General features: G+C 37.4%; 2 protein-coding genes across 5 annotated transcripts in view; both read right to left on the bottom strand.

Moving 5' to 3' along the window:
• LOC117405305 (EF-hand domain-containing family member C2-like) overlaps window positions 1-15,610 on the bottom strand; it is a 29,548-nt gene extending 13,938 nt beyond the window's left edge. For all 3 annotated transcript variants that reach the window (XM_034008257.3, XM_034008258.3, XM_059030063.1), the window contains exons 1-12: window positions 15,470-15,610; window positions 14,026-14,214; window positions 12,849-12,999; window positions 11,769-11,992; window positions 9,214-9,465; window positions 7,140-7,247; window positions 6,005-6,143; window positions 5,091-5,256; window positions 4,145-4,287; window positions 3,082-3,278; window positions 1,625-1,758; window positions 654-851 (exon numbers count right to left, since the gene is read on the bottom strand). In XM_034008257.3, the coding sequence (XP_033864148.3) occupies window positions 654-851; window positions 1,625-1,758; window positions 3,082-3,278; window positions 4,145-4,287; window positions 5,091-5,256; window positions 6,005-6,143; window positions 7,140-7,247; window positions 9,214-9,465; window positions 11,769-11,992; window positions 12,849-12,999; window positions 14,026-14,214; window positions 15,470-15,511 (1,943 nt within the window). In that variant the 5' untranslated portion in view covers window positions 15,512-15,610. The remainder of the gene's footprint in view (window positions 1-653; window positions 852-1,624; window positions 1,759-3,081; window positions 3,279-4,144; window positions 4,288-5,090; window positions 5,257-6,004; window positions 6,144-7,139; window positions 7,248-9,213; window positions 9,466-11,768; window positions 11,993-12,848; window positions 13,000-14,025; window positions 14,215-15,469) is intronic.
• Window positions 15,611-18,745: 3,135 nt separating this feature from the next.
• On the bottom strand, window positions 18,746-23,827 carry LOC117405199 (FUN14 domain-containing protein 1-like). Of its 2 annotated transcripts, none has more exons than XM_034008067.3 (5): window positions 23,680-23,821; window positions 22,552-22,705; window positions 22,104-22,179; window positions 21,404-21,532; window positions 18,746-19,670 (listed from the first exon to the last, which is right to left on the bottom strand). In XM_034008067.3, exons 1-5 carry the CDS (start codon window positions 23,696-23,698, stop codon window positions 19,593-19,595), a joined length of 456 nt encoding a protein of 151 aa, XP_033863958.1. In that variant the 5' UTR covers window positions 23,699-23,821; the 3' UTR covers window positions 18,746-19,592. The 2 variants fall into 2 exon arrangements, with proteins under 2 accessions (XP_033863958.1, XP_058886044.1); XM_059030061.1 differs by lacking the exon at window positions 18,746-19,670 and adding an exon at window positions 19,699-19,934 and having other exon boundaries at window positions 23,680-23,827.
• Window positions 23,828-24,213: the final 386 nt, after the last annotated feature.

Genomic DNA, 24,213 nt, shown 5'->3' with positions numbered 1-24,213 from the left:
GGATAGCCAATAAACACCGGAAAACACCAGAAAAACTGTGGAAATGGTTAATCAATTCATATTGACTTATTCGCTCTGAATATTTTAAACCCGCCCCAACTATTGAGTGACAGCACATTCCTACATTTCTATTGGAGACTCCACTTGCAAGATTTAAAACGAGATTACGACACAGAGGATTTAAAACAGAATTGTGGCGAAATGTACAAAAATGCCTACACACAAAAACCCCAGAAGAATGTGCCCGTGACCATAGGGATTTCGATGTGGAAGACTGCAATGGAAAGAAGGTACAACTTAAGTGTGCAAGTACTGTCGAGTTACTACTATACATATTTTGACAGAAAAAAACAAAAAAAAAAAACGCTCTAGCATTTTGGAATGTAACCGAAAACACTAATTTCATACAGTATATCAAAAACGAAAGCCCCGAAAAAAATGATTTACTACAACTCGTAAATAGCTAAAAATAAGCACAGAAAAATATAATTAATAAAACCCGAAAAACAAAAGCCCTACTTATAATGTAGGGGCCATAAGTTGACCCTTGAGGGCTGCATGCAGGCCTCAGGTTGCACACCCCTGGGCTAGAGGGCTGAGTTAAGTTTGAAACAGCAAAAGAAAGTTAAAGAGAATTATGCACAAGGCAATACTTTTTCCGGTCGTTGTGCACAAAGAAATTAGCCAGTTCTAAGAAGCTTTCAAATGTTTTTTTCCTCAGCTGCTCCTGAGCCACAGACACCAGTAGGTCAGTGTCTGTCTTGTGCTGCTCCCGAATGTTGTAGTGGCGCCCCACAGTCATGATCTCATGTTCAGACAGCTGACCCTCTGCCACCTCAGTCAGGAGATTCCTAGTGATCAGAAACACTGTTTATACACAAGATGAGGAACAACAATACAATACAATATTCATTTTTATGGCGCTTTTCATGACAAAGTGCATTAGCTTTAATGGTAAGACCCTGGTGAACAAAATACTCTGATGTAAGTTATGAATAGGAATGCACATATATAGTCCCTGTAATGTAACACAACAAAACATTACTCATTTAAATGTTGCATTCTCAAGGGTGACATTTTTTACAGTTGTTCACAGCATGTTAATGCAAATTACATTACTAAAACATTTTTTTTTTTGCATTTAATAATGAGAAAGAGCAAACAAATGTATATATTATATATAATGCATTTTCACACTGCGACTAACAAAAGTATGTAATGCTCCTAGAATCCATAGGCTATTTGTTTTTGTTATTGATAATCATAACATATATACTGGTGCCTGTAATAATAACTGTTTTTGCTTGCAGCTTTGAATAAGGACAAATGCAGACACTTCTAACATTTAAGTATGACAGTTCCGCACGAAAGGATAATTAGTAGACACTCCATCCATTTAAGTGTGCAAATAGCTTGTTATTACTAAGCTAACATATCTCAAGTGATCATCTGAGCAAATCTCATAAGCCTGAACTTTTATTTACCTAAAAAGTCTTGATACTCGCTAAATAAATATTAATTCATTAAAGCAAATCCAATTAAAAAAATAACATGGTTTTCTGAGTATTTTGCTCTATATATTTATAGCAAGTTTGTTTTTATATAGTAGCTCTCGATCTCATACCTGAATGGAGCATATTCAATAACTCCAGTGCTTGTTGGGTCGTTCATCACAAAGGACTTTTTAATTTCCTTCAGTTTGGTGTCACAGATTTCTTTCATCTTGCTGATGATGGTGCTAATGTTAGCCATGGGGAACTAGGTTAAACAAGGGAATACCATTGCTGTCAGTAAAGCTATGTTTAATACAGTACAGAAATATCATTTGGATCAACCCACTGCCTTCTATGCAGAGTTGTAACCAAGTCATTTTTGTCAAGTCCCAAGCCCCAACAGCCAAGTCCCAAGTCAAATCTCAAGTCACAATGGTCAAGTCCCAAGTCAAGTCTCAAGTCACAATGGTCAAGTCTCAAGTGTGGTAATAGCCACCCTGATTGAACTTTTATTATTATTATTATTATTATTATTATTATTATTATTATTATTATTATTATTATTAATTTATTAATTAATTTAATTAATTAATTAATTTAGCTGACGCCTTATCCAAAGCGATTTACAGGATTATTCAAAGTAATTGTTTCTTCATCTGGCATCCAATAAAATGACAAATCACACAAATGCACACACTTGCATTCAGCAAATCCGGCTGAAGAAAATGGTGAACCCGCCTACTTCTTTCCTCAGAACTGGTTAATATGGGGATCCTTACAGATGATTGACACTTGTATGCATTTGACCGGGGTTCTTGTTTAAAGGTTTTAATTGGTAACAAATAAAGAACTGTATCAGTACAAATATAATTAGAATTTATTATTTTATTTATTGTTTTATAGACTATACGCTGACAGTTCAGGACAATTTAATTTTACACAACCTCCTGAATAATAATAAAAAAAAACAATCGTGGATCTACCGCATTTGATTTCATCACATAAGAAACAGCTGTGCTTGTACTGTAAATTCTGAGAAATAAAACAAGCAATGCCCATATATAAATAAATAAATCGTTTATAACATTGCTTACCTATGTTATTTTTATTTTAAATAAATATGTAGCACTTATATATATATATATATATATATATATATATATATATATATATATATATATATATATATATATTAAAGTCTTAAATGTAAGTACAGGTTTTTGGTTGGTTTTGGCTGGTTTAAAAAACACAAAAACACAAGCTGGCTACTTTTAATCTGGCAGCGCTGACAGGGACCAGGCAGACACACACACACACACAAGTGAATTAATATGTATAAGGAGCCGTTGTGTTCTTTTCTTTCAAACAGGTTCCCTAAATAGGATCGGTGATGACAAGCTATTAGATGTGATTTTTCTCCCACATCCAGTAACATGAGAGGCAGTCTCAAGCGGGATTGAAAACATATCTAATAGCCTGTCACCACATAGCCTCCTTATAACACTCCCAGTTTATCTCAAACAGAAATGCATCATCAATATACATGGGAAACAAAAGTGGTAAGCCTGTCATCACTGGCTGGACTTGCCTCGTCTGCGTGCTTCTCCATGTAGTTGAAGGTGTACTCGTCAGCGTCCACCAGCTGGAAGTTGTACCCATTGAAAGACAGCTTGGCTCCCACAAACAGGTCCTGCGTCTTGAAGAACTCTGACAGCTCGCTCTTGAACAGCTCCTGCTCTGGCTTCTTTATCCGCCCTCTTTCCAAAAACTTGCCTCCGATTACCCCTGCAAGAGACGACCAGTTTCTACATGTGTTGAGAGATCCAGCACTGAATACATGTTTTCATACTCACTGCCGCTGAGTGAATATTTTTCCCAGAATTGTGATATAAACAGAATAATTTATGAACGTTCAGCACTGTGTTTATTTCTCATGATGTTGACCGTGAGCAACCCATCCTCATTTGTCAGTTACACTGAAAACACCTAAATGTAAGCAATAAGACACACCTAGGTGTACACTAGTAAAAATACACACTGCTAGGTGCATTGTAAGCCACAAGGCAAAGCCGAGTGTCACAACCACCCTAGAAAACATTTAGTGTATTGTTGTCAGGAATCATGTTCAGCCAATCAGTGTTGTGCTTACCAAAGCCATTTTATAGTGTTACATAATGTTTTGTTACTACTAAGACAAGCCAAACTACACAAGGTTGGTGTGACGGGGTACCCCACGCCCGTGTGTTGATTTGTATTATTTTTATATTGTTGCTGTTATTATTGTTACTGCTTCTGTGAATTGTGTGTATTATTAGTGTAGTTGCATGGCAGTATGGCACGGTGTGTATATGTGGGGAATATTGGGTGGCAGGGAGGGAGTTAAAATCCTCCCTGCAAACACACGTGGGAATGTGGCTGGAGCCGTCAGTTGAATACATGTTTAAATGATTAATTAGGCTCCAGTCACGGGTGTATATAATAGGTGTTCACGGATTTAGTGTAGAGAATTAATGTTGGTGGAGGTGATAGTTTTTGTGTGCTGTGCTGTGCTGTGCTGAGTAGAATATATGTTGTGTAGCACCGCAGGGAGGGGGTTAAATACCACAGAAAGGTTGTATAAAGGTATTTGAGAATCTAGGGCAATAGATTACCTGAGTTCCTCTGTGGAGGCTCAAACACAGCAATGGTGTCATCACAAAGGAAGTAGGAGATGATAAACTTCCGCTCGCTGTCAACAGGACTGTCCGTAATCATTTTGGCAACGAAGCGCAGCACATTGCTGTCCAGTCCATGTCTGGAAATTAAATGTGAAATTAGCAATTTACCCGTGCCCTATAAAACCGAATCACTTTACTGATATTGAACATTCATTGTAACAAATTAAAGCTGAAGCAATTGAACGACTGCCTTTAGGGAAACAGAGAACATGGAACAAAATACATTTCAATATGAAAAATGAAGCTGAACAGTTATATTTATTTCTGTACCTAACATATGCACATTGATTCATTATTACCAGAAATGATTAACACTTTGTTTTGTAACAATTCCATTAACATACTGTTACTTTTATTTTTCAAAGCAGGCTATGCAATTACAATAAATATGTAGACAAGATGTACCTGACTGTTCTGTACAGTATTGCAAAGCTATATGGAAAAGAAAAAAGTAGTAGTTGAACTAATTATAAAGTTGTTGTTTTATTATTCTTGATTCTTTAAAAACGTCATTCATACATTTCTTGTTTATTTCTTTGCTTTGACTTTACATATTTCATTGCTTGAGGTTTGTAATTCCACTGTTTCACTGTAACACAGTAGACACCCGATCCAGACCATCCTCATTCATGGAATAACTACAGTACTCCATGAACGTTCATGGTGTAACCTGTATTCCTCTAATTTATGTATTATTGTAAGTAAGCACATACATTATTATTTTGAAATTTTCAAGTACTGATTTATTTTTAGTTGCTTCCACAAAAAATAAGCTACAATTTACTTAAACTACACCTGACTTCATGGAAAGAGGCCTTTTAGTCAATAGAGTTTGCTGCAGGTCTGCCATTGGCACCCTTTTTTAAAAGTGTTTCTCTACCTGTCTTTCTCCATCATCTTCCTGAAGTCTTTCTGAGGTGGTTTCGGCATCAACCCTTGGCATGAGCACAGCGAGTCTTCCTCTGATCCAAACCCATTGTAAGGGGGAACTTTCTTTTCCAGTCTAGGGCCTGTAGAGGCTCTGTGTCTCACTGGAGTAAAGTCCTCTGAGGAAAAGGAGACAGAAATGTTATACCGCAGACCTGCAGTATTCAACCCTTTAGCGCTGGATTATATATAGTATGTCGTGTGTATTACCCGTGTAGCATGAAATCGTCTGTTTCCAATACACCTGTGCCTTTAAAGCAGCTGTAACTATCATTTTTAATCTGAACAAAACTAGCTGCGGTGTCGACTTTGCAGGAAATAATGACACGTTGTGTTGTTGCAAGTCAAAAATGCTGGTTCAGCTGTGTACAGCACATTGTCCCATGGTTGCTCCATTGTTAGACACAAGTTATATTAGAACTTTTAAGTGCCACGTAAATACCACTTTTGATCAATTTTAGAAATGGCTTCTTGCAGCAATGGCAATAGTTCTACCAAACGTTACAAGTCTGTCATTATCATCCTCTTACTGCCATCTAGTGGTCATGAAGTTTGTAGCAATTAAGCAGATCATTCCTAAATTATGTCCGATGTTTCTGTTCTACGTTTCACTGGAAGTCAAGGGAGGAGGACAGCAGCTACCAACGGACAATAAGGATCCACTCCAGCAGTCAGAATATGAAAACTGAACAGCAACCAGCTTTCACATTCTAAAATATATAGATTGCAACTACAGCATTGTGTTGTATTGTGTAGTTTTTAATTTCTTTACATAATGAAATACCACATTCATATTTCACAATGCACAATCCACAACTCAGTTTTATTTTTTCACATCACTGTAAATTCCATTCAAGAAATACTTACCGACTCCATATTTTGTGCGGTAGTATTCCTTGGTGAATCCGTCGCAGTCACAGATTATCACTTTCCTCCCCCACACATTTATCACAGCCCCTATGGCCAGGTCACAATCCTTGTAGAACTCTTCATGCACAGCTCCAGTCTAACACATTGGGACAATGGGTTCATTAACTGCATTCATTTGGCGGTATGATACTATTTTAGGAAATGTTAATAAGATTAAAGGAAAGATTAAAAGTGAGCAAATGTTGAAAAATGTATAACATTGGTATGAGAATCTATATGCATTTTTTTAATGAGATAATTGTCTCCCAAGTACCCCAAAAGGTTATCAAGTTACTAGGAATGGAGAGTGAAGGTGGGACATTTATTGATCATGAACCTAAATGAGCTCCCCCTGTTTATATATAAGATATCATTTAGTGACTCTGACCAGTTGTACAGGAACAGGTTTCTGCTCATTGAGTAGACTGGACTGTGTGGCTAAGCAAGAGGAACAAGCTCCAGGAAAGGAAAGTGGAGTAGTTTTGCAAAATCAGATAGACTAGATCTGCCTGTCTCATGATAACGATCCCCTCTTCAAAAATAGGCAAGAGAATTGGAAGATGCCCCACAAAGACAGAGGCGAACAGAAGTTTTCCATTCACTAACAATGCAGAATGACTGGGTAGGATATGTGTTCTTCGATTTACTTCTGCATTAGTAGGAAATGGACATTTGTTTTTAAATCCTTCATCTATTTTTGAAGAGGGTCAGTTAGATTTTATTAAACTTTGCTTAAGTGACTTTTTACTGTACTGACAACAGACTGTAGAGAAGGCTTTATCTTGGGAAGCACTTTATATGTGAAAGTATGGCAAATTTCTTATGAAATATTTTATGCTGTTCATGGTATGATCAACTACAGCGTATTATTTATATCCCTGGTGATATATATATATATATATATATATATATATATATATATATATATATATATATATAGATAGATAGATATATAGATATATAGATATATAGATATATATTTCTAATATGCCTTATTGAGGTTGCCTATCCTAGCTGCTTCATTCATGACAACCTGACTAAAATAGATTAAAGGCAGTAAATGATTAATGCATGCTTAATGTTTTTCACCAACCTTACGGCTATCCAAAATGTAGCGCCCCCCGTGTCCCATTGGACCAAACACATTGAGAACGGTGCGATCTGCTATTTCACCAGGCTGATGTTTAGGAGCTGGTGCATGCTGTGACAAAAAAAAAATAAAAACCTTGATATTTTAGAAAACCTTTCTACGTTTTATTACCATCAAGCTTGTTTATGAAATTAGTCTGTCAAAGGAGGCGATGCAGGGAAAAGCAAAAAATAAATACATCTTTTTAATTCATACTTTCGGAAACAGTTCGCTCACTGCCGTTGCTGGATAGCAAGGTAACTTTGAAGCCTGGAGCTGCAGCCCTGTCAATCCATATATGTGTTCAGTGTGGAGTAAAGCAAAGCTTGTCCAGGCAGAAAGAGAGCGCATCAACCATGATAAAGAAAAGCATCACCCCATACACAACCATGGAAAAGGTGGCGGTGACTGTGGTTTTAATTACACAGTAACCACCACCTGGCTTCCAATACAAAATGGCATTTTTTTATAGAATTTCAACCATACATGTGCAGTTAGGTTCAAATTTATTTGGTCAGCTTTACGATTTGTAAAAGTCTGTGACGGGGTCTGCCCGCCCCAATGTTTATTTATATTATTTTTGTAATATTATTATTATTATTATTATTATTATTATTATTATTATTATTATTATTATTACTATTATTACTATTATTATTATTATTATTATTATTTCAATGTATTGCATTGTGTTCGTTAAAAATGATGGTTTGTTATGGTTTGGCAGCGCGGATGGGGTTAAAGCCCCATTACTCTAAACTCGTGCGTAATGTGGCCATCTCCAAATTGATTAAGTGATTACGAATTTGGAGATGGTCACATGTATAAAAGCACAGCAGCCGCTCATAAGGGGGAAGAGGGTTAAGAGGAGAGAGAGAGAGAGAGAGAGAGAGAGAGAGAGAGAGAGAGAGAGAGAGAGAGAGAGAGAGAGAGAGAGAGAGACATCACAAAGATAAATAATTGCTACTTGTTTGTATAGATGTATTTGTTTTGGCCATCGTGCCTTTTTGTTTTGTTAAAGTGTTTTGTGTCTGTTTGTTTGATTTATTTAATAAATACGCGCCCAGCACTTCGTCCCGCAGTACTCTGCCTCTGTTTACTTCCTGGCCTGTGATGTAACCACTTAGCCATCCATGACAAAGTCAAAAATGATATATAATATATATATACTAAATATATATGATATATAATTTCCGATTGACTTTTGTACAATTCAAAAAAAGGAGATACTTATGCTGTTATTCCACCCACTCACTTTAAAAGCAAGCCACGTAATAAACAAAAATAGAGAACCCTGCTCCCACACCTTTTGCACCTGTTAAGGGTGTGTGTCTGTGTGAAGCAGAACTGAGAAGGTAAGTTGAGTCACAACTGATTCAGAAACATCATATACTGGCTGTAACAAAAGCACTGCCAGGTTTGGCAGTTGTAAAATTGGAAACTACAAAAGGTCACAGCCAGATGCTACCGGAATCTCTTCGGGGGCTGTTCGGACCTGCGTCTAAGAAGGAACAGATGTGTAGAAATAGCAGGTGTGAATAAAAAGGGTGACACACAAGTGACTGTTTGGAACCACGACATTACTGTCTGAGCTAATGAAAAGGAACCGTTCAGCTAACTGAGACCATAATAAACTCAATACCTCTTGGGTGGACAGTTCTCTAGCAATAGCTGGCAAAGATACTGATTTGGTAAACATTTCTTATGGCTACTCAGGGACTGCCAAGCATAAAGACATCAGTATGTTTACTGTTCTGTAGTCTGCGTGCAGGTAAAAAGGAAACAGCAGCCACAAGAAATCATGGAATAATCATCAGAATCATCAACTGTGCTGCCTTTTTCTACCAAACCGGAACATAGAAATATCAACCAAATGCAGTTCACATTTTAACACAGTACAACAATAGTGTACATAAAATAATTAACTATCCAGTGCAAAGAAGCAAAACTAATAATAATAAAGAAAAAAATATATTCTCTAAAGGTCACATGTAATAGAAACGTTTATCCACAACCTGGATCGTCACATGGTCCTGACCTTAGGCAGTTTGTTCCTTTGGAGGAACATGGGTGCCGCGTCCCTGCCTGAGTTGGCCTGCACCACCTCTCGAATCTCGATGGTGTCGTCCGCCAGGAAGTAGTGCAGCGTGAGCTCCCGAGGGTCCCCAAACATTGTGTCCGAGTCATCCCAGAAACAGAAGAATCGCAGGACGTGCCGGTCGTGATCCAGGAACTGCTTCAGCTTATCTAAGCGCTCAAAGGGCCGCAGGGGTTTCATGCTCTCCTGCATCTACAAAACAAAATTAGAAACCTTCGTACGGGATACTTTCACCTGTTTATTCAGCAACATACTACAGAGTAGAGGTGGTCATATTCACCTTTGACTGAAAATGATTATCAGGACTCCATCTCCTATATTTATGTATGTACTGTATTTGCTCAAAATAGTGCCTGGGCGCTTATTTTCTCAATCTTCTCTTTAACTGGGTGGTTATTTGATTAAGGGTGTCTATTAGTGAGTAGCTCCACCTGGGTTATATATATATATATATATATATATATATATATATATATATATATATATATATATATATTCAAAGGATCCCACAGCAGCCCAGGGTACACAACTGGGGTACAGTATTTGTCAAATAATTCACTCAAATATTTTAGTGGTTGAATCCTGATTTCCACATTGTATTCATTTCTAAAGTTAAACACTTGGTCCAGTGGCTCAGACAAGCCTAAGGCACAGGTTTTAAATTGACTAATGCACACCGCAGGTGAAGCGAGTGATGCAAAATCTTAATCTAGGCTTCAAGTTTATTGCAGATGTTGGTTGATGATAGTAGATAATATAGATTATTATTTTTTTTTAAATAACTTCTATATAACCTCCTTATTGTATATTGAGTTTTCGCTGTATGTTGTGTATTTATGTAGTATAACATAAACATGTCCCTTTGAAATTAATATTTATTGCATTATAACTTATTCGTCATAATACAGCCCTGTAACATTTCAACAAAGGTTACTAGACTAAAAATGTTTTAGTAAATCTTAACACAAGTTGCAGGAAAGCTATCCAACTGAAGACAAGAGAGGCAACTTGATCCTTCCCATTTAGATAAGCCGATTATTTAAATAGACCCCCCACACCTCCCCACGCCCCGCTCGTGTCAAGCTCATCCCATAACATTTCAATGGGGTTAAGGCCAGGTGACTAGTGAGTGACTGTTTTCTGCATGATGTTGAAGAATGTAATGTACCTTCTATTTTTACTACAAAACATTTTTACTCTCTCCTTACTGGTCTCCCTGCTTTGGCTATCCGCCCCATTCAGCTTATTCAAAATTCTGCTGCTCATCTTGTTTTCTCCCAACCTCGCTACTATCATGCTACCCCTCTGCTTTCCTCCACTGGCTACCTATCTCTGCTCGCATTCAATTCAAGAACCTTATTCTTGCCTACCACTCTCTTCATCACACTGCCCCTCCTACCTCCAATCCCTTCTCGCCCTCTCTGCTGGATAAAGGCGTCAGATAAACTAATAATAATAATAATAATAATAATAATAATAATAATAATAATAATAATAAAACAACCCCAGACCTTCACGTTAACACCTCCATGTTGTACTGTTTGCACTGCAAAACATCCTGACAATCTCTCTCCTGTTTTTCTTCTCACGTACTGTTTCCTCTTGGAGCTGAAAAGTTAAAGCATTGATTCATCTGTCCAGAACACTCTTCTCCATTGATATTTTGACCAATCTTTATGGTTATTGGCCATTCTAGGCATTTTTGTTGGTTTCCTCCTTTCAAGCTGCAACTCTCCCCATCATACCAGCATCTCAAAGACGTCCCTTTACTCTTTCCTTTGATATGGTGACTTTTGATGTGGAATTGAAATCAGCAGCAAGTTGAGGTCTGGTTAGGAAGCGATTAGCCTTGGACTTTCAACAATCATTCTGTCTACTCTTAGTTGTTTTCCTCTTTCTGCCTCGGTCACTTTTCTTTGCATAGCTACCAGTTTTCTGTATCTATTGACTGTGGTCTGCACTCCATTGCGAAAAACATTCACATTTCTTGCAATTTCCCTCATGCAATACCCTTTTTTGTGAATGGTAAGTATGGATACACGATCATCATATTTTATCTCCTTCCTGGAGCAATGATAACTCACTTACTGTACACTCTTCCTCTACACTCTTTCTGACTCGCCATTTAAAAGAACACCGACTTTCACATGGCTGTCCCAAATTTTCACACGGCTCTCTTGTCTCAATTAGTTTAGGTTGTGAAAGCTGTCTGCAGCCGTCTGACTGAGAGGGGTAATCGTTTCATGGGAGAAACTTGTTTATAACGCCAGCTTGTTTACAGCACTGCTTTTTCCATCCAGCTGAAGAAGGACTTGTAGTCCTGATATAATTGATTATTTGTTTTGTCAATTATTCACATTTTTATGTACCTACATTATATTTTTCTTGAGAATATATAATATTACACATATATGCATATCTATATTATTTACTGACAAAACAAAAAAAGTGTAGTGTATTGTGTGTTGTGTATTGTGTGTGTGGGGGCGTCTAACCTGATTGCGGACAGTGCTGTATGGGTCCTTGGGGGTGGTGCTGGGGGAGTTCAGTCGCACCCCCAGTTTCCTCAGGAAGTTCCTGGTGAACGCATCACAGTCAGTGATCGTGAAGGTCCGGGAGTAGAACACCATCTCCTGGTCGATGTTGAAGTGCTCCAGTGTGTAACACTCATCATCGTATGGTGGTGGGAGGGGAATGCGGTGACGCCGAATAAAAGTACCTAGTGAAAATCAGACATCAGCATACAACATACTACAATACACGACACCCATCTATAGATGCTTTTATGTGCAAGCATCTTTACTGATGTGTGCAAGGTGCTTTACTACTGCAATGAACAGTCCCTGCACCACAAATGCATTGGGTGCATAGCACCTGTCGGCTCAACTGGGTACTAATGTGTTTTCTTACATGTCAGAAATGACTCCCTATATTCCTAATTGTTAGCTAATGTATTCTCTGGCCCAAGTAATGGAAGCCACTTAGGACCTTAGTAGTAATCAGGAATACTTAAATAAAATAAATGAATTCAGTACTTAACAGGGTGAAGCCACTGCTGTACTTTAAAATGGAGAGTTGGATATTTTTGCTTAAATACTGTAGTGAAAAGCAATATACAAGATATGTTCTTTTAAACTTGATTGAAGTCTTTTGGTCAGCATGTGTCATTTTTCTCAAACACAAGGCTGTAGTTGCACATCTTCAAGGCACGGTCATGGCATGTCTGGCCAGCAAATGCTTCCATGGTTAACTAGCTAGTTGGCCTGGATGACATAAATTATAGTTTGGCAATGTAACCCACAGCATGAATCGATCAGCTGTGAATCAACCACTTAGAACATATGCTTTAGCTTCTATTCATAAGACCTATAAAGTATTTACAAGCTTTATGATCTCAGCTGAGGCAAGGAAGCTTCCCTTATGCATAGAGACACACGCTCAAGAAGTGTATAGTAACAAAAAACTATGCGCTTATAATTTTAGAAAAACAAACATTGACATGCAGTACTTTACACCCTTTGTCTATACATCCAAAAAAAATGCTTTTAATGTATTGACTTATTTTGGATTATTACCTTGCGGAATCCCACTGTTCTTTATTTCTGGCTCCACAACTTGTATGGTGTCATCCTCGAGGTAGAAGTAAATTTTGCACCTTCTGATTCTGAACTGCTCCTCCCTCTTTTCATGTACAGATTCTTGGAAGTAGGCATCAAAGCACAACACCTTTGAAGACAGGGTTTTAAAACGTTCTAACATGGACAGTTTTTTACTTCTGTTTAACTTACACAGCAAACACTGAAGTCACTGCACCACGTTTCAATGCTTGGTTTGCAATGACATCACTGCTCGGTCTCATTTAATGACATGTATGAAATTAGATAAAAATGCAATAACATCATTGCTTGGTATAACTGGTTTTAAGTAAACTATGCATGGGGCCTGTCATGATTGACCGGCAATTAATATCTTGATACCCAGTGCCAAGGTCTCATTCAGTGTATACTATGAGTCTTTTGGGTATTAAGTTCTGAGAAGAAAGGAAGCTAAACTCGACAGTGATATTTTCTCCCTAACTAGACGCAATAAACAGAACTTAATACCAAAAGGACCCATCATCTACAATTTTTTGAGCACTACATTCACATCATTGTTTCCTTGCATAAGAAATGAAGTGATTCAAAATGTTTTTTTTGTTTTGTTGTTAAAAGTTCTGATGCCACTTTTGAATGTAATAATCAATCTCTCTTTCCTACTTTCACCTGAAGAAGAGACCTTTGAGGTCTTGAAAGCTTGTGATTAATTATTGTTTAGTTTGTCCAATAAAAGGTACCACATCTCTTTCTCTTTGCCTATCATCTCTGGACTGATATGGTACCATTTCATCTTTTTACCAGTACAAATTCTACTGCCCTGATAAGACTGCTGCTGGTAGTTTAACAGCAGGGCTGCAGAAAGATAAATACTTATATTTTATTGGATTTAAGTATAGAGAAAGGGAAAAATTAGCAGTTATATTAAGAATTAGTTTTATGCAGCTTTTGGCAGAAATCAGTCTTTGAACAAACAGAACCCAACACATATGTCTGATCATCTCAAGATAACACACAGCAGAATCTATTGTGTTTTTATTTATTTATTTTTATTTAACAGCTGCATACATATTAATTTCAATTGTTTGTTTTAAAGATGCGTCCTTTAGATTGATGAAAAATTTTGTAAACGTGGCCCTGCAAATTCTTGGAATCGTACTTGTTTGTCGAAGGCAACCCAGGATGGTGCATCGCTGCCCTCTCCTTTGGGGAACACCGTGTACTTGGGGCGCATCTTCTGTCCCAGTAGCAGCTCTCCTCCAATGCCCGGCTTCTCTTCACCCACCATCTTCGGGATGCCATTGGAATAATCGAAATGCTGGGACTTGTTGAACTTCTCCTTTCCAAGCTGGAGTGAATATAATTAAATTGTGTTTCAAAGGCCATACTGAGCCCTAAATATCATGTTGTTGTACTCACTTTTTGTGTTAAGAGTTCTAAAAACAATATTAGCTACCAGTTTGCTGTGGTAATAACACAATAAAACCTGTAGTCTTCATAGTCTAAAAACGTTTGTCAATTTGGTTGTACAAAAACTCCTTTTGTATTGATAGCTATTCTATGGTGTTTTGTTGTTATGGATAACATATGGTTGAATTCAGTTTTTCCAAAATGTTTCTAATCAGTGGTGTAGCGGTAAATAAAAAAGTGGTTAAACTCCCCAGTTTGGTGTTCGAGGCCAGGCAGTGGCATGGTAGGAACTTAGGTTGACCATTGTTTCCGGGTTCCTTAATTGGGTTTGGAAGACATCAGGGGCAAAAATGAAAGCGTTCACATCTAAAAAAACGCGTTAATCGCAGAAGTTAACTGCGAATAATTGACAGCCTTAAACAGAGCATAAACAGAACTCTCTCTCTCTCTCTCTCTCTCTCTCTCTCTCTCTCTCTCTCTCTAACAATCGTAAATAAAAATAAAAAATTAACCTTAATGTGTTTATAAAAATGTACAACAGCAAAACCAAAAATATAATTTACTAATAAAAAATGAACCTCAAAGTGTTTATAAAAATATACAACAGCAAAACCACGGGCAAGGTCTCCGAGCCTGCAGTTATACACTCCGGGAGTCCAGTGGCTGCACGCTCCCATGCTCGCGCTGCAGTTCTGACTGAGAGCGGTCAGCTGTCACCTCGCAGCACCGCAGCACAGAGACGCTCACCGTTAACCAAGGGTTTGCAAAGCACAGAACAAAAAGAGTAAACCCTGTAACCATTATATGAGAAGTGGGTAAACGCTATATTGCCCAAATTAAAAGTGGGTAAACCTCGTTTACCTGCGTATACCCTCGACTACACCACTGGTTCTAATTCGTTTCACTTGTAATAAATAAAACGTATGTTATTCTAGGTATCCTGATTTTATATTGTTTAATCGCTACATTCTCCCTTATTTTTCCTTATCAAGTACAGGCGTTTGGAGTTATTGTGCAATATATTTTGCAAATATCAGCTTTTATTTATTTATTTAAATGCATTTCCAGATAACAATATGAGGTTAATCTGCATTAAGTGTTCCCTATTATGAAATTAGCGTAGAAACTAGAATAAAAAAGACATTCACATATTCTCAATTCAGTAAATTATAACATTTTTAATCTTTACTTACATTTCTGTTGAAGGAATTGCCCGGGAGCAGAGGTAGCGCCATGTTGGCAGAATGCAGAATCCAATATATTTGTAACTCGGTGTGTTTGCAGTCGGACTGCGTAGAACTTTCTGTATCAACTTTTCGGTTGCTATGGGGAGTGCGTTGTTTGGTCCCTTGTTGCTCAGATACTGGTACTTCATTGAACGTCACAGTAGTACGCTACGTCACCTACAAGGGTTTAGAATTTTTGTCTAAAATACGTTTATTTTTTAAGGACCATCATACAACCAAAGGTGTTTCTTAAATATTAGATATGTATTTGAATGCATTATTTTAAAAGCTACTTTTCTTATGGAATGAAACTTTACCATTATTTGGTGTTTTTAATCATCAAACTATATTTGTAAAAAACTAATTATCAGTCTTGTAAGCACCTAGGACCTGTCACCCGATCGTGTAAAATACAATACCTTCGCCAGTTGCAGATAAAAAAAGACCGTGCGTTTGGGAATTCAGTTTCATAAGGTTAAGAAAAAACAACAACTGGTTTGTTCAAATGTATAACAACAAAAAACTGTACATGTGGACTTAAAAAAACCCGACGTTATAAAAACAAAACAAAAAAAACACAGGACCAAACATTTGCAAAGGCCAAATTACAATAAAAATAAATGCTGTGCCACTTGCACCCTTCTTGCCCACAAGGGTAGAGAAAATAAATACAAAGACCTCCTATAACACTGTCAGTAAAGGCAAGCCAGCTTTTCACAAGCCAATAAAACCCCACAGTAGATATGGCTAATTGGTTAGTTTTACCAAGAGAGATTTGATAGCTTCAGATTTATTATCTTCCTATCTTTTAAATATGTAATATTTGACTAAGAACTGACATGGGGTATCAGCAAACCAGTTTTTACAAACACAAACCTGCCACATGTGTCGTTTCTCTAGTATATTTGGGTGTTATATTTGTATTTGTTTTTCATACATTGATGAGCTTGTCCATCACCAACAAGCCTGCCAAGAGGGGTTCCCATTTAAAACATTTTCTTGTTTAGAGAATATATTTACATGACAGCGGAGGTCCAAAACAGCTGGAGGATATGCTTGTTAATGAAGGACTTGTTTACTTAATCCAAAGATCAACAGAACCGTTGTTTCCTTCGATGGGAAGTTCCTTGTACAAACACTGTATCTCAGAGCAAAAAACAAACGATCACTTGAACAACCAATGAAATACATTAGTAATATAAGAACAGGAATAATAAACAAAATGTATGTTGTACTGTATTATTCACATGTTTGAATATTACAGTATATTTAAGCAAGTGCGAAGAAACTCTTGACTTAGTGGCTGTTATATTAAATGTAGCCAGTCGAAGACTATGGTGATCCCAGTATCCGTGAGAAACAATCAAACAATAATTTTTCAATAAGGCTTGAAAAATGAAATCGGGTAAATTCCCTTCATGTAAAATAATAATTTGCTGCTAGTCAACAGTTCTTTTCTGTGGCATTCTACTTGAGACTTGAGCCCACATCTGAAGATGTCCTTTGTAAATAACACTTCAAATCTTGCTTTTCCCATAGAACTGTTTGAAGCCAAGAATCAAATGGATATTTTCTATGAAGGCCACGTTGTCAACTATCAACTGACATAAATATTCAGTGTTCTAGAGACATTTCATTTATCAAGCCAGCTGCGGCTATACTGACACTCTCATCTAGGGGTGGCAATATTTTATGCAGGCGTTTCAAATCACACTGAAACAACACATCTTAACTTGAATATCATATGTTAATTTGAGGTAAGGATATATGCAAATCACAATAATCATATTGTTATTGTGGCTATCATTGGCGTTAAACAGTTACAAAAGGGTCACATATACACTACTTAGTATCTGGCTGCCTATTATTCAGTATCATTTAGGGTGCCAGGGCATGGTATCAATGGTGACCTGAAGTCACTAAAATAATTAATACTTTGGACTTCACAGAAAATAGACAAGAGACTTAAAGAACATGTGCAAGACTGTCTTGACAGCAAACTCCATTCTGGAGTACCACACACTGCCAAGGAGTTCTGAATCTCACCGTGGTCCACATGGACCATGTGCTTCAGACCCTTATTTATACAATTCCCAGGCTTCCTGAGACACCACACAGCAAGGCAGTGACAGCCCCAGCACAACACAACAACCACACTAGAGCAATTCCAACTGTATCCGAATTCAGTTAGTAACCCATTCTTTTTTTAAAAAGTTTATATTTGGACATATTCTTATCTATTTAAACAAACACACAAGCAACTCATGTTGTTATGGATGATTTATAGTGTTTACATTCATTCAAAAACATGTTGTTTAATAGACAGTAAATTAATGCAATTTGTCTTAGTAACTTGTGGGTCCCTGTGAAAAGGAGGACCTTTATTACCTTCAGCACCTTTTCCACTTCTCTTTTATTGTGCAGTTACACTTTCCAGAGATTCCACTTTCAGTCAGAACTCCACTTACCTTAACGTATGCTGTGACATCACATTTACCTGAAACAGTGGGTGGAAGAGGGGAATAACACTTCTGAAAAGGCTGCGTGGTCCAGCATAGAAAAAATTAAGGAACTAACATTAGCAGACCACAAGGAGAGGGTAGCTCTGTAGTGTCGCACCTTCTGAAATGTTTCAAAGTTAAGAACATTTGAAATATTTAAATGTAAAAGTTCTATGTTAAAGCAATGCAGTAATAGGGGTACTTAATGGTAGGGAAATGGAATTTAAAACCTGGGTTACTACACCTTTTAAACATTAAATCTGACATCTCCACCTTCATGTATCAACACAACCCTAACCATTGGCTATTTTTTGTGTTAGTCCGAACTCATTCAGGTAAAAAAAAAAATCTTTCCTTTTTGTGATTGCATTGGTCTTTGCGCTGTCATGCAAGATTAAAAACGAACACTCATCTCCAAACAATATTTGGATGTTAATAAATGGTGCTGAATGGGCAAGACTGATGATTTAACTCTTCTCTACTGATCCAGAGTAGGCCAACAGTGGCCTGTAATCTCTGGCAATGTCGTCTGTGCCACAGGTCATGGTTTAGAGATTGGTATATTGGCACCTTGCATCATAGATGGCGATGTCATCTGTAAGTGCCCCCAAAAGCACTCAACTGAAGTGCCCTCTGAAACAAGGTGCCAATATAGCAAGGCCTATTACAAAATAGAAAAACACTCACTAATGTTAAACAAACAAAACAAAACAAAACCCAAACAGAAGTAAATGAAAGAATATTGAATTCCTTGGTTGTTTATTTCAGGTTTTAAAGCTTCAATTGGTGTCTTCTTTCAGTAAAAAATGGTGCTGGAGTACTGTAATAGCTTTGTGAGTTAGCCCCAAGGTGTCAACCCCACAGCCCTCTTCCTCATGGTCTGCTGTTGCTTCCTGTCCAGATTCATTGTTCTACCGAGCATACCCTTTACCAGCATATTGATTAACTGGTCAAAATCACTGATTTCAACAACCATCATTTTATGGTAAAACTGGTTAGGAATGACATGAGAAATATATGAATATGCAATATTTGCATTCATTATTATTATTATTTTTAATGAATTAAATCAAACAGAAAATATAAAATACAACTTTAAATTTTAAATATATTTTGAATTTCTTACTGGGATTGCACTGACCCCCACATGTATTGTACAATCCTTTTAAAGGCAAAATGACTGAAAACAAACACAAAACCCCCCCCCAAAAAAACAATAACAACATTTACAAAGAATATACAATATTTTGACACTATTTTATACAGTACATCCAATTGGTGTTTCTCGTGTTACAAAATGGAATTAGATTATAATATAATTATAATTAGATTATAATATAATTATAATTAGATTATAATAGAATTATAACACTTTCTTGGCCAGGCAAAATAAAGATTCCTGGGCTCTTGCTGGTTTGAGAGGCACAGTAAAGAGAAGGAAGGCATTGTGGAGTGCCCTGGCTGTACTGCTGCTTCTCCTCCTGCATTATTGTTCACACACTCTCCCTTCCTGCTCGTGAACAGAAAAAAAAGCTTCACAGTTACTATTATCAAGTATTGTTTTGGGAGCTCCTGTAGGCCTTGAATCTTTACGATGCAAGCCCAAGCAAGAATCCTCCAAGGAACCCGCTGGAGAGCACAATATTCTTCTTCACGAATTCTGTAGACTATAGAAAAACAAAGAGACAGAACAACATTTATAATGTACCCCCCCTGTGGCAGGGCTGAAGCCCTGTAAATAGAAACCCTGTAAATAGTATGGTTACGTACTTTTGCTTCCTTTTAGTTTTTGTGAATAAAGTTTGTGTTAGATATGCAGGGTTCTCACCAGGAATTTTTCACAACGTGGTGGTGGGAGGAGCGGGGGGCGGGGGCGGGGGCGGGGGCAGCGGCAGCGACATGGCGAAAGAAACGGAGCTCCTCGCAACCCCCTGCAGGCGAGGCAGGACAAGTCATGCACATCCTGACACTTTGTGGAAGTAGTTGTCAGCATATATAATATTCGATATCTATGGTTGTCAGTAGATGCAGAGTCTGCGTCATAGGATGACATACTCCCTAGCAATGCATGGACGCCATTCTGTGGAGGGGAAACTAGATTTTTGCCATAGCGTTATCGTTTCTGTTCGACTGAGAAACCTGTTTTTACCTTTCAAAACATTAAGATCTTCTTTCAAAAATAGCATAAATATTTGGTTTTCTAAACATTTTTTTTAAATTCACGACTGTCGTTTTTGTTTTCTTTCAATCTTAGCCTACTGCATAGTACAGTAGTGCATGTGAGTGGTATTTTATTATTTGTAGTTAAAATAATATAGGCTACTTATTGATTACTAAAAAAGCTATGCTAATGATGTGCCTCATCTCACATTTTAAATATTCTAATAAACTTTACTGTGATCATGTGATAGTGGAGTTTGCTTTTGTTGTCGTTGTTCCGATATATATGGTTGGTGCACCATTAAAAGACGTTACTTACACTTGATCACACGTGTGCTTGCAAGAATAAGTGGAAAACCCATGTCACTGTTGTTCCATACAAATATACAACATAAATGTTTTTTCCATTTATCGCAAGTAAAACTGGACACGTACTGTGTCCCACATTTTATATTTTAAAACCTACATACTACATGAAAATGTATCTATGGGAAACTGAAGTCATACAAAAGGATTATTGTAAAATTGTGGAACTTTGGATTTTTTTCTAGACCTTGAAATAAAAAAGATTCTCAAAAGTGTTTGGAATACACATTACTGTGCTTTGTCTGAACGATTTATTGATTTAACCCAGCTTGTTATGGTATAATAATAAAGATCTGCAACTGGGTTGGTTGTTACAGAGCTGTGTATCTAGTCTCATCCATCAACAGGGGGGAATGTGCTAATAAAGTTCGGTGAAGTTCAATCTCGTCTCTGTGTCGCATACATTACATGCACCAAACTAAAGAACATGCTGTCACAACCAACCCATTGAAGAGTGCTGAGAGCTGAAACAAGTATTTTAAGCAAAGCGATTTCTCACAGGAATAATCAACAATGTTTCACAGGATTATTATTTTTTGGCCATTACGCAAACTGAAAACACAGCGTAACGGCCTTCGTGTCTCTCGATCTCTTCTGTCTGTCAGGGAATAACCCACACCCCCTACACCTCCAGTGCTGCTCCACGTATACAGATATACACCTAAAAACAGCAGCCTGTCTCTGGCAATGCGATATCTTGGTAATTTGCATCAAACATGATCCTGTACATTGTCTGTCCCAGAATTACTAAAAAAAACAGTTAACACAGTGGAAGTTTTTCATGCATAATGCCATCATTTAAAACCAAGAAGCTGAAGCAGGAAACCCAGAGATTGAGTTACTGATTGACAATCCACAATATCATCATTCCTACCTCTTCAATCACATTGCTGATTTCGGGTGCTGCTTTGTTGGCCTTCTTCTTTAGGCGCTTTTTGGCCTTATTGACGTCTTTTTCCACTTTCTTCCAGTCAACCTGCACGTATCCACTGTGATTTGCAAACTGGAAGTAATGCACACAGTAGCAGTCAAGTTTTTTTTTTTTTTTTTTTCTCAAATCAAGCATTCCGGTGTGAATGCTTTTGCGAATAATCATTTTGGGAAACAAATGTATAGAATTTGTTTCTTGTACAATATTTGAGGTGTAATGAGTGAATGGCAAATTGAATGTAATGTTTTAATGATACTTTGTAAACAATCACTAGTTTGTTTTTTTTTTACATGAAACGCATGTACAAGAAATGGTTTTAAGAATGTGAGAAATACAATACTTAATTTCAGCATTTTGTTGGATTGTTATTAGTATACTATAGAAGACACTGAGAAAGACCTTGAGTCGAAACACTTATCTAAGAATTTTACTACTGTAAGTTTCCTTTAGCATTGCTACTGTAACAAAAAAAAAAACACAATTAAACACTGTCTGATTAAAACTGTCACCATATTGTGCTGGATAGTATCTTTGAAAATGTTGTTTTGAGTAAAGTTTTCTTTTCTTGTCATAAGTCACTGCAAAGTGGATATAATAAAAGTCAGTTACAGCTTTTTAAATGCTTGCTTCCACACAATCATACCTGTAGTAAAATAAATCCACCACCGATTGCTGTGGCTGCAATCTTCCCAACCCTTTGGAACAGATATCCTGCACACCTTGTAAAGAACAGAATTATATCAGCAACTATCCTTCAACATATTCAAAAGTCACCATCATGAAAATACAGATTCCCCCCACCAGTCTCCACAAACTGTAAAAGAGAATCTCAAAACAAATGCAGTGGATTGCCCTGCTCGGCCAATTGTGCGCCGCCCCCTAGGAACCCCCGGTCATGGTCAGCAATGACATAACCTGAATTCAAACCTGCGATCTCCAGGCTAAAGGGCGCATCCTGCACTCCACGCGGCGCGCCTTTACCGGATGCACCACTCGGGAGCCCCATGAAACTCACATGCTTAAAGTTAGGGGAAAATCATGCAAGTGCACAACTATTTCACACAGTACTTGTCTGGTAGTTTAATACATACCAGCCTGTTACTCCACCCATCATTATCTGAGTAGTGACTGAATATTTCTCTGCAATCGGCCCGGAATTTTGTCCAAAGACCCTGCTCCACCATTGATGCCGTCTTGCATAATCTGTCAAATCCACCACTTCATAGTCTTCATCGCTGTCTTGATCTTTGGGGGAGATGAAAATAAAATGATACAGATACAAAAATCTAATCGTTTCCAGTAAAAATGACAAATAAAACGCACAATAAAAAATGAATAAACTAATTATAAGAAAGCAGGCCTGTTATTCAATGGAAAACAGCTGTCATTCCACTTTTATTTTGTACATTAGTTTATTTGTAAGAAAAAGTATTAGGGTTTTATGATTTCTGTTAGGGATTTTAAGATACAAGCTTTCGTTCCTTATTCATCATTTGTTTCGTTATTTAATGGGCATTCTTTTCTCCATTATATTCAATGGGCATTCTGTTTTGTCATTCTTTTTTGTATGTCCCCTATCACCAAACATCCCCGTGTTGGACGTTTAGCGAGGGTAAATACTTAGCAAATGAATGGCAAACCAATTTTGCAGGATAACGTGCACCGTTTATGAACATCCAAATTTATGATAGTATTTTACATTTTCCGCTTCTCAAAAAAGACTAAGGCCTCCTAGGCACTGTACTCACAAACATCACAAATAAACGCTTTAAATAATATGACATAAACCACGGTTTTACTAAAGTTAAAAGAAAACGAATATTACTTAGTTTTATTGGCAATCCTCGTCCTGGCAGTTCTGCACAGAATCCCCAACGTACTGTTTCTGTGTGTAATATACACAATTTCTGTCACATTTTCAGTCCTGGCATTAACAGAAGAGGTGGTAAGAAAATAAATTTCCCTTCTTTAGTCTTTTAAAGATTCAAATATTTAATTACGTATATACAGCAAGCAGTACCGCAAACAACAGTATGAAATGTACTGATGCTCCTTAGTCACAGACTGGCCGGCTGTAGTCGTATTACGACATTAGTCATTACCGTGTAGTCATTCCTTTTTTTTTAGTTGCTCATTATTTTTTTTTTACCGACAGTGGCTTTGCTGGGTGGATTTTCTCTAGTTTTTTTAAAAAAAAGAAACACGAACATTACACCAACCTTCTCTGCGCTCCGCCATTTTGCAGTATACTCTCTGTTTTGTGAGGTCCTCCTAGGCTCCACCTACGACTACGTACATACTGTCGCATCAGGAAACACGAGCTTTAGTGTCTGCATGTGGTAACGTAGGGGCAATGTCACCCTGTCATGTTTAAATTAATACACTAAAATATATCTGTTGATAGCTAGCTAGGGGTGTAGTGCTGTGGGGTCGGCGGAGCGTGTCTGGTCTAGAATAATAAGTGAGAGGTGAAGGGAACCGGTATCAACTCTGTGCTAAGGTGTCAGCGTTTTACAATTACTGTAGATTGTAATAATTTGGCCAGTTTTTATTTTTAGACCCATATATCAGAAATCAAGTAGGTAAAATAAGCTAAACATTTATTTAAAAGACTCAATCGCAACAAACAAATAAAGGGTACCTTACACAAATCTTTTATTGCAAACGGATGCACTTCTGTTTCAATAAGTAAGTCTACCCCCCTTTCTTGAAGGTCCCTTGCCTATGTTCAGCCATACTCTTGTCATGCTGCT

The sequence above is a fragment of the Acipenser ruthenus genome, chromosome 9 (assembly GCF_902713425.1).
Source record: "Acipenser ruthenus chromosome 9, fAciRut3.2 maternal haplotype, whole genome shotgun sequence".
NCBI lineage: Eukaryota > Metazoa > Chordata > Actinopteri > Acipenseriformes > Acipenseridae > Acipenser > Acipenser ruthenus.
The sequence above is the reverse complement of the archived record's forward strand: the minus strand, read 5'-3'. Positions and strand labels throughout refer to the sequence as shown.

What these genes read in the sequence shown, in the direction of transcription:
- LOC117405199 (XM_059030061.1), bottom strand. An exon ending in ATGGGTGGAGTAACAGGCTG is followed by an intron (nt 22,180 to 22,551) that starts GTATGTATTAAA and finishes GTTCTTTACAAG; the next exon opens with GTGTGCAGGATATCTGTTCC. An exon ending in GTGGATTTATTTTACTACAG is followed by an intron (nt 21,533 to 22,103) that starts GTATGATTGTGT and finishes CATTACTTCCAG; the next exon opens with TTTGCAAATCACAGTGGATA.